The following is a 10224-nucleotide window of genomic DNA, read 5'->3' as shown; positions in this document are numbered from 1 at the left end:
CTGAACAAGTAAATAAGTAACATGATGTACCCAAAGAACACTAAAGGTAGATGTAAGGCTCAGCACAGTCACTTCCAAAAGCCAGCCAAGGAATATTGACCTGAGGGGAAGAAACATGCCAGCCTACATATAAATTTTATTAGGAAACTGTCTTGTTTCAAGACTTCATTGTAATTGTACTGTAAACATAGATTCATATACTGCAGAAACAAAGAAAGATCACAGACTGAATTCATCTACCCACAACAACATAATCATAAAATTATAGAAAGACTTGGGCAGGAAGGAACCTTAAAGATCATCTTGGTCTACCCCCCTGCCATGGACAGGGACACCTTCCCCTAGACCAGGTAGCCCCAAGTCTCCTCCAACCTGGCCTTGGACACTTCCAGGGATGGGGCAGCCACAGCTGCTCTGGGCAACCTGTGCCAGGCCCTTACCACCCTTTGAGTAAATAACTTCTTCCTAACATCTAATCTAAATCTTGTCTTTTTATTTTAAAACTGTTCCCCCTTGTCCTATCACTATCTGCCTGTATAAAAAGTTGCTATCCCTCCTCTTTTAAAAAGTCCCCTTTAAGTACTGAAAGGGGATCCAGTGGAGGTGTCCCTGCAGCTTTCTTCAGGCTGAATAACACCAGCTCTCTCAATCTGTCTCATAGCAGGAGGTGCTCCAGCCCTCGGAGCATCTTTGGGCCTCCTCTGGACCCATGCTAAGAGGTTAATGTCCTTCCTGTGCTGCGGGTGCCAGGGCTGGATGCAGCACTGCAGGTGGGGTCTCATAAGGGCAGAACCTACTCTCTCAATCTGCTGGCCATGCTGATTTTGATGCAGCTCAGGACATATTTGCTTTTTGGGCTGCAAGTGCACATGACCAGCTCACCCCTGAGAATCCCCAAGTCCTCCTCTGGAAGGCTGCTCTCAATTCATCTCCCAGTCTGGACTTGGGTCTGGAATTGCCCTGACCCAGGTGCAGCACCTGCACTTGGACTGGTTGAACTTCATGAGGTTCTTATGGGCCAAGCCTTCATCTGCATCTTTGGCAGGGATTTTTGGGACTGGGCTCTATATACTTTAATTGACTGCATATCAGCCCTTCCATATGAAGCTACTTGCATCCTTTGTTAAGGATTAATTTTATTATGCAAAGAATACATATTCTTAAGTCTTCAGGCTCATTAAAGTAGTTGTTTTTTATACCCTACAAGTGGTTTTCTCAGTACATCTCTTAATGACCAGCATATACTTTAGTAATTGCAGCAGTACTGACTCACAGTACATAGTATGGTGTTATATGTGCTTATTGCACTGTGGTTTTCAGTGCCCAGATAGAAGAGCTCTTCAAAGCAGGCCTCAGCAACCCCAAGGTTTCACAGGCATTTACTAGTCCCCAAAATACAGAGCAATCCCTGATCCCAGCCAAGTTGAACAAAATTATTATGGAGGCTTTTATTTAACCTTTTGTTCCCTCTTTCATTTATACTCATCCTTTTTTTTTCCTAAATGGAGACAGATCTTGTCCCTTAACTACTCCACATGAAAGATCCCAACAAGTTCTGTTTCTTGCAAGGAGTCCTTGTTGAAGACAGAATCCCTGCAGAACAATTACAAGATGCTTGTGTGGCATTCATTTTGACTGGGGCCCTAACACTCTTTTCTCTACTTGATCAGGAGACCTCATGGCTCTGCCCAGCAGCGACTGTGTCATGGCAGAGCAGCTGTGTCTCTCTGACTCCACCTGCAATGCCACATACAGGACCCTGGAAAACTGTGCCCTGGCCAAGACTCGCCTCCTTTCACTGGATCATGATAGCAGGGTCAGATGCCTGAATGCAGAGCTTGACCTCGGGAACAGCTCTTTGCTGCACTGCAAGTGTCACCGGCGCATGAAGAGACAGGAGCACTGCTTACGCATTTTCTGGACCGTTCACTCCAGCATGACAGATGGTGAGATGAAGTAATATAAATTTACAAGGAACTAGTAAGGCTTACCCCCACCCCCTAGGTGAAAACAACCGTCAATGTCCACTTCTCAGCGCTGTAGGTAATTGCTCCGGAACCATATCTCCTAGTAAAGAGAATTCATTACTACTCTGATGAGCAGAGAAAACTGATCTGGTATGGGACCAGCCCTTCAAATACATCAGCAAACCTGATAGCTACACTGAGACAGTTAGACTTAGTGCTGTGAAAAATACCTCAAAGTGGTCCTGTCTGTCCATCACTGAAAACACACGTGATTATGACACATATTGCCATAGCATCCCTAAGTGTTCTGCTGCTTTCTTTTGTGGGATGCTTCTACTTGACCTCCCACTATAGCCTGCCTGTGCTGCTCAGCTCCTGACACTTACTGAAGCTGAAAAATCCAAATGACTAGATAGACCCAATTCCAGCTGGACAAAATATAATGAGGGTTTTATGCAGTAATAGCTTAGCATTTCCAGAAGAACCATTCTTGGCATTTGGCTTTGAGTGAGACAGAGCATTTCTGAAATCCAGCCTGAGGAAAGAACCAGGCATAAATAAGAAAAATATCAATTTAAGAATAAACAAACAAACAAACAAAACTGGTCATAAAGCATTTCTCCCATCTCCCACTGCATTAAATATCTTGTATCTTGCCTAGGCTATCTCAATTTGGAGACCTCTCCCTATGAGAATTCAGCAAATGAAGAACACTGGAAGACAGATTATAATAAACTGGCAGCTCTGGTATCAGGTAAGAATTGTAATGGTTACATGATATAATGCTGCCCTCTCTTATCTTTTCATGGGTTGAAGATTATTAAGAACAATTTGGGGTAATGGCCTCTTTAATCAGAGGAATGCCTGCTCTAGCTACTTGCCTAAATTTGTCACTCCTACCACGCATAAATAAAGCCACAGATCCAGGCCCATGAACCCGGTAATAACTCACAATGATCCATATTCCGAAACAAGGACCCTACTATGAACCAATAAAAAAATACTCTTTTGTAACTAGTATAATCACGGTGTCATACAGCAGGCACATAGAAGGACTGGTTTGCTTTGTTGTTTTTGATTTTTCGAATCTGACCATCAAGAAAGGAGTGTTCCTGCTTCCATACCAAATCTCTTCTGGAGACTTGCTTCATGGTTTTTGTGTTTCTTTTGGGTTTATAGGCTCACAGTTTGCAGGAGATGCAACAAATCCATGTCTGAGAGCAACACACATCTGTAATCTGAGCAAGAAGTGTTTTCGTCTGCGCACAGACTATGCCTCCATCTGCACCAAGGGAGCAGCAAGTGAGGATGTGTGTGACCGGCGCAAGTGCCACAGAGGGCTAAGAAATTTCTTTGAGAAAGTTCCTGAGGATTTCACCAAAAGGATCCTGTTCTGTCCATGTCAAGATGAATTTTGTGGAGAAAGACGCCGCAAAACTATTGTTCCTGACTGTTCTTTCCAGTATAACACCAAACCAAATTGCCTCTGGCTTCTGGACTCCTGCTTAGAAGACCATATCTGCAAGTAGGTCAGGCAGCAGCGGATGTTATCCAAGAGAACAACATCGACACTGATGGTCTCATTTTCCTTCCTACAGATCCCGACTGGCTGACTTCCAACAAAATTGTCAACCTGTAGACATGTCTCCAGATGGCTGCTCTCTGCACAACCATGCTGCATGCCTGCAGGCTTACATGGGGATGATTGGTAAGTGATATCCACAGGAAGATACAGGGTAGATGCTTTCAGGCCACAAACTTGCAGGCACTCTCTGATGCTGTGAAGGACCATTCCAGTCTCCTGCAGGAGGTAGCACTCAGTATACTGGTGAATATGCCTTACGGATGGACGCTAGTGCTCTCCCTCGCCTCAGAGGTAAATGCAGTCCAAAGAGAGCTCTTCCATGGCATTTTTTGCTGTACTTTGCCCCATCCTTGCCTGAGATTTCTCTATGCCTCTCTGCATCATCAGCTGGTGCAAAGCACCCCAAGTACCTCAGCAACAGAACTCCGTGGGCTTGTGTGAACTAAGTCATTGTCATTCCTAATGCTGGAGTTACATCCCATCACAGCAGTGATTAAACACAGCATTCCGTCACTGCCTGACTTTAGATTCCTGATGGCTTGTTAGTATTGTGTGCACTGTGTTCTCAGAGGCAACCAGAACATAGGACTACCAGCTGTTAGAAGAAAGGTCATCTTTGGTTTTAGTTATTTACTATCTACCAACCTACTAAAACATTTTCAGAGTAGCTCAAAAGAGGATATAAAGAGCAGCAGTACCTCAGAAGCTGTAAATCGAGACTATACCTTCAATTTCTCCAGATGGCTCTGCTAGTTTTGAGCTACATGAACACTGCCTGGATGGCACGCTACAGGTGTACAGTATTTGTTTGTCAAAAGACACCTGGCTACACAGTGTTGCCAGTTACCCAAGAAGCAAGAGTACCTTTTGCTGCCATATGTCAGCTGAGTCCACGCAAGTCCTTCACATCCTAAAACAAAAATCCTTCACAGTTTAATGCTTGCACCATTAAATTGCTTTCCCCCCATCAATTTGCACTGAGCTCTGCAGGTACAGTTCTCACCATTGCGTCTGCTGTGTACACATCACAATTTAATGCTTGCACCAGCTTCAGTTCTCAATACATCTCAGAGTGCCTGTGTCAGGGGTAGCAATCTCAACACTTTCTCACAGCTCAGCAGACTTCAGGTAGGTTAATCAAGCCTGACCTTGCCTGGGTAACACGCTTATCACAGTGGAAGGCTTCTGCCTCCAGGGCAGCATTTCCTTCAGTATAACATGATTCATAATGCTTCTTTCATCTGGGGGTTTGGGACAGGCACGCCCATGACACCCAACTATGTCAGTAACTCCAGTGTGGAGGTTTCCTTGTGGTGTACATGTGAGAACAGCGGCAACCAGAAGGAGAAGTGTGATCAGATACTCGGCATGTTTGAGAGCAACAAATGCCTTGGTAAGCATCAATCACATCACAGAGAATCAGCTCAGCAGAGAGCAATTTAAATCCTGTGGTTTCAAGATTCTGTGTTGCATTGCTCTTGTGTATAGTTTTATCTTCTGCAATGATCCATGATCTTCTCTGCAACCTATGGGACCAGCCTGGATCTGCTCTAAGAACTGTTTCTGTATCTTTTGGCAACATTTCTGTTCACCTCAAACACCCTTGAAGCTATTTCCAAACATCATTCAAATGAAGGGCACTGCAAAAACATCACCAAGGGGAGATCAGATATGCTGTATCCATAGGTTGCTGAGTAACCACATCTGTGCACCAGGATTATGGGGTCAGGATTCCCCTCCTCATCCTCTGTTTCCGTACTCACCCCCAGCCCTCATTTACTCAGTCAAGATAAGTAGCTTCTGATGCAGCCCGTTACTAGATTCAGCGTAGTAGTTGCAGAAGTCCTGTTATATGCAACTGTGCAATCCTAAATCTGTATTTCTTTTATTTCCCTAGTGTTTTAGCAACATACCTTAATGAGATTTAAATATTTTATATTTGTAAAAGCTTTAAAAGGATATAAAAGAAAACAGCATAATTACATAAATGATTAATATTTAAACCTGCCTCCTACAGTATATAAAAAGCCTTACACCCAGCACTATAGACACATCTACAATTGAATCATCTCATCCGAGATACTACAAACCTGCCCCTTACAAAATACAGAGTTGGGTAAGTTGCAAAGGGGCCCCAAAATTCTTCAAGTACAGTTCAAACTGTTTTTGCAGTCTGCTCAATCTCACAAGTAAGCTCACAAACTGACAGGCCATTCACAAAACAGAGAATATGTATTTTCTAAATCAAGACCACACAGCCTGTGAGTGCCTTTCCTAAAACAGCTTCTCTAGACTTCTGCTCACTAGACTCCAAGGTGTGCACAAGAAAAGCACAGTAAGACTCTTACTTTACTTCTGTTTGCAGAAAATACCATTTGGTCTCAAATGCACCTGAAGCAGACAGCTCTAGAAAGACAGGAAGACTTATTTTATTCATCTTCCCTAAGCTTCCAAGGAGACAGTGCCAGCGCATCTCTCTCTTCGGCAATGTCCCAGGTACGCAATGCTTTGTTGCCTTCACAAAGCAGCGAGTCAAGTAGCCTAGAGACAGTAGTTGAAAAACCTTGGATCTGGAAATATGTGACTTTGGACATCAAACCAAGGAATGCCATGTGCATGCAGAACACTGGACTACTCTACCTTAAGTTAGTCCTTCCACAGACAAGCAAAAATAGGAGGCTGTATGTCTGGCCACAGGAGTTTCAATAGTCTCACACTAGTGCCCAGAACCAGAGGTTCTGCAGCCAGAAGTTTGAGCATAAATGTGTCTAACTGGGATTCATCCCTCCTTTTTATTTCCTAGGTGGCTGAAGGGAAGACACAACGAGACAGCTCCAAACAGAGCAGTGTTCCTATGGCCTCCTCTGTATTTTCTGGAGCTGTTACTTCCTGGCCTTCTCTGGCTCTGTTCCTGCCCCTGTTGCTTAGCCCACATTAATGTGGTATAAAAGGAATTCCTTCCCATATTATTAATATTATTCCATATCCAGGCATGTCCCAATACAGATTTACCTTTGGGAAACAGAAGGCTTTCAGACAAGAGGAACAGCCTTAACGCAGAATGGCAATCGCTGGAAACCTCCCACATACTTGCACCCTGCTTTCCCCCTGTCAGTTTGCACTGAGCTCTGCAGGTACAGTTCTCACCATTGCTTCTGCTGTGTACACATTCTGAGTAACAGGCTAATGTTCCAGCTGAATCGGTTAAATCAAAGGTCTGATTTCTTTCCGAATTTGTGCAGAGTTTGGTTTCTGACTGTAGAGATGATCTGACAGTGTCTTCGACCACCCCACCATCTGAAGCTCCTCCTCAGGCATACAATCATTGAATGGTTTGGGTTTGAAGGGACCTTAAAAAACCATTTAGCTTCAACCCCCATGCCACAGGCAGGGACTACCTTCCACTAGACCAGGTTGCTGCAAACACCATTCAACCTGGCCTTGAACACTTGAAGGCATAGGGCAAGCACAGCTTCTCTGGACAATCTATGCCAGTGCATCACCACCTTCACAGGGAATAATTTTTTCCTAATAGTCAATCTAAACATACCCTCTTTCGATTTAAAAATGTTGTTCCATATCCTGTCCCTAGAGACCCTGAAAAAAAAGTCTCAGTGCTTATCATCCCCCCTGATGTGTTGAAAAGGCATGACAAAGTCTCCACAGAGCGTTCTCTTCTCCAGGCCAAACCACATCAACTGTCTTGGCCTTTCTTCATAGGAGAGGAGTTCTAGCCCTCTTGTAATTTTCATGGCCTCATCTGAACCTGCTTGAAGAGGCCCATGTCTGTCACGTACTGGGCACCCCAAAGTTGGAACGCTGAACTCCGGGTGGGGAGGTGGGCTGGGGTAGAGGGGAAGAATGGCCTCCCAGCCTGCTGGCCATGCTTCTTTTTATGTAGCCCAGGCTGCAGGATGGCTTTCTGGGCTGCAAGTGCATTTTTCCGAGTCATGTCTAGTTTTCCATCTAGCCATGTGTCCAAGTCCTTTGCTGCAGGGCTACTCTCAATCCATTTCACTCCCCCGCTCTGTACTGATATTGAGGGTTGCCCCAAACCAGATGTGAGACCTGGCACTTGGAGTTGTTGCGCTTAACGAGTTTTGTTGGTATCCATTTCTCAAGCCTATGAAGGCATAGAGCATATCATCCTAAAGACTAGAAGCCTGTGCTTCAGGGTAGGTTGCAAGTAAAGCTCAAAAGATATACATGTGAAGTCCTCGGTAAACACCATCTCTGGATTACTTTCAGTTCCCTTTTCAAATCCATTCTTTTAAGTATATGAAAAATACCAGTCCAGATCAAGAACACTATACTGGAGTTTATGCTCCATTCTGTTGTTCCTTCAACATACATGTAATCCATTATCGCACCTAGCAACACACTTGGGTTTTGTTGCTCAAGATGAAAGATGCTCACCTCCAGTAGATTTAGGCTTATCCAGCAAAAGATGATGCCTGGCCTCAGGACAGACCATCTCTGTAACCCTTAGAGAATACATTTGGCTCTTTGAAGGCGCATTGGTCACAAACCCTGGGACATACAGGTGCAAGAATCTCCTTGTATCTGTCCACATATTCAAGTTACCATTGTCACCTTCCAGCCACTTGCCCCATCTTCCTCTTCTGCCAAGCACTGTGTCATAACCTGTTTATTCTGAATGTAAATGTGTGCACTGCGTAACTGCTGTTAGTTTGTACTGCGTTTGTCTGTTAAAATGTGGTGTTAAGTGAATATTGATTTCTGAGCATAGGTTAACAGTCTACAATCAATTGTGTGCAAGAGTTGCCTCACCAACCAGCCAACATTTTCAAATAGCCAGAAACTCAGCTCAAAACAGCTCCTCCATGCACACGTCGAGCCCATTGCTCATACTCAGAGAGAGGCAACAGATCTGAACAATACTATACACATCCAAACAAGATTATAATCCTGAACAGAGGTAGAGTAGCTGAGTATTTCTTTTTATCCTGTGTTTTATCTGTTGCCAAGAAAGCACAGTCACTATCAGACACCTTATTACAGAATCTTACACCATCATGTGTATCAAAGTAATTATCCTACCGCAGTCTTAATATTTTCATTTCCAATTCCAGACTTCTGTTTATTTCCTAGGCAGGCAGAGTGAAGAAAACATGCATGCAGCAGCATCAGCTCCTCTGTCACACAGAGAAGCAATATATTATTTACATGCAGTAGGAATGAATATGTTTTCTTAATACACAGGTGTACTAATGCTGATATTTCTCCTTACCTACTGAAATATGGCTATTTGGAGCAAGAGACAGCACTGTTTCCACATGTTTGCCAGCATTAGTTAATAAAAATAGAGTCCGTGTAACCCTAATATAGTATGTACATTAGGCCATCCTCCATATTGTGGGACATAGAAATGTATCAAGATTCTTGACTGTAAAGTAATAGCATCTATCATCTCTAGAAGTTAATGGAGAGTGACAGGGAAGAAGAAAATGTTATTCTTTTCACTATTCCACACAACAGAGAGAATACTTGTGAGAATAATGGAGTAGATTTCTGAGTGATCTGTACCACACACACTGGTACACAATGTACTGCATTGATCTCCCACTCATCTGTGCTGTGATCTTTCCTCTTTCCCAAATTTAGTGCTGTAAAACAGATTGATACAGAAAAAGGGATTAGCAATTTCTTGTTCATGGTTAGGGCACTAAATTCCTACTAAGAGGATTATTGATTACAATTGCAGTCTTCTGTCATATCCTGGATTGTATAGGAAAATGCTTGATACTTGGACAAATCATACTCTAGACTGAAATTGAAACAAAACATGTCAGTTTGTTGGGGTTTTTTTTCCAAGTGTCCTTTTTTCATGCACCTTTATATACACAGCTGCCTCTTAGCTGGTTCATCAATAACTGCAAGCAAAATTCACTTCTAACTACACCTTCATTCACATGCACTCACAGCAAACCCATTTTCACTTAGACTTTTCTAACACCTGGTCTCCATATATCACAGTTTTTCAACTACACAGCATATATGCATGCACAACTTAACTGCTACTAGAAATGTCATGCCAGTATCACTATCAATTCAGTTCTGTCAGCACCATCAATGTTCCAAGACTGGCACATTTCCTAAACCCATTCAGAACAGCTTACTAACCATACTACAGGGCAATTAAGAACCCCCCTTCAGCTTCTGTTCCCAGAAAGTGGAAAACAACATCCTGTGAGCACCTATGGTCTCACAAAAGATAATCCACAAAACACAAAATTAATCCAATAAAAATTCTCTATCCAGACAGTCTTAAAAATTAGCATTCAGCAAGCATATGGGAGGAGGGAACCTTCTAATTACTGTAATGCAGATTATTTTTTAAAGAGTAAGATAATGTGAGGTCTGACTAATAAAATTTATCTTGCAACTCTAGAAGTCTCCTGCCTTCCTTTCCTTTTCATAGAAGCTACACTCCTTATCTCCACTGCTGGAGGCATTATGGAACAGAAATGTTAAGAACAGAGTTAGAATCTCTTACAAAGCAATCTTAACTTTTACAGATATCGCTCACTGTCAGGTACTTCAGATGTGGCTTCTAGAACTCTGATAGAGCCTTAGGTCTCTTGTAGCATTTACAAAGGGCATTCATATAGTCCTCCAGGAGTGAGCTCAGCCGACTGTTAGATAAGTGGT

The 10224-nt window shown here is 43.1% G+C and overlaps 1 protein-coding gene across 1 annotated transcript; it reads left to right on the top strand.

The window, feature by feature from the left end:
* The first annotated feature begins 1672 nt into the window (after positions 1-1672).
* LOC102038383 (GDNF family receptor alpha-4) lies at positions 1673-9956 on the top strand. Its single transcript, XM_031055334.1, has 7 exons — positions 1673-1946; positions 2629-2721; positions 3147-3492; positions 3566-3675; positions 4811-4945; positions 5918-6048; positions 6356-9956. Exons 1-7 carry the CDS (start codon positions 1679-1681, stop codon positions 6488-6490), a joined length of 1218 nt encoding a protein of 405 aa, XP_030911194.1. The 5' UTR covers positions 1673-1678; the 3' UTR covers positions 6491-9956.
* The last annotated feature ends 268 nt before the right edge of the window (positions 9957-10224 follow it).

This window comes from Geospiza fortis, unplaced genomic scaffold, assembly GCF_000277835.1.
Source record: "Geospiza fortis unplaced genomic scaffold, GeoFor_1.0 scaffold55, whole genome shotgun sequence".
NCBI lineage: Eukaryota > Metazoa > Chordata > Aves > Passeriformes > Thraupidae > Geospiza > Geospiza fortis.
The sequence above is the reverse complement of the archived record's forward strand: the minus strand, read 5'-3'. Positions and strand labels throughout refer to the sequence as shown.

Bases quoted from the DNA above. Each gene is read 5' to 3' on its own strand.
- LOC102038383 (XM_031055334.1), top strand. From the start codon at position 1,679: ATGGCTCTGCCCAGCAGCGACTGTGTCATGGCAGAGCAGCTGTGTCTC. The intron at 3,676-4,810 runs GTAAGTGATATC...GGTTTGGGACAG, and splicing joins GGCTTACATGGGGATGATTG to GCACGCCCATGACACCCAAC. The intron at 4,946-5,917 runs GTAAGCATCAAT...TTCTGTTTGCAG, and splicing joins TGAGAGCAACAAATGCCTTG to AAAATACCATTTGGTCTCAA.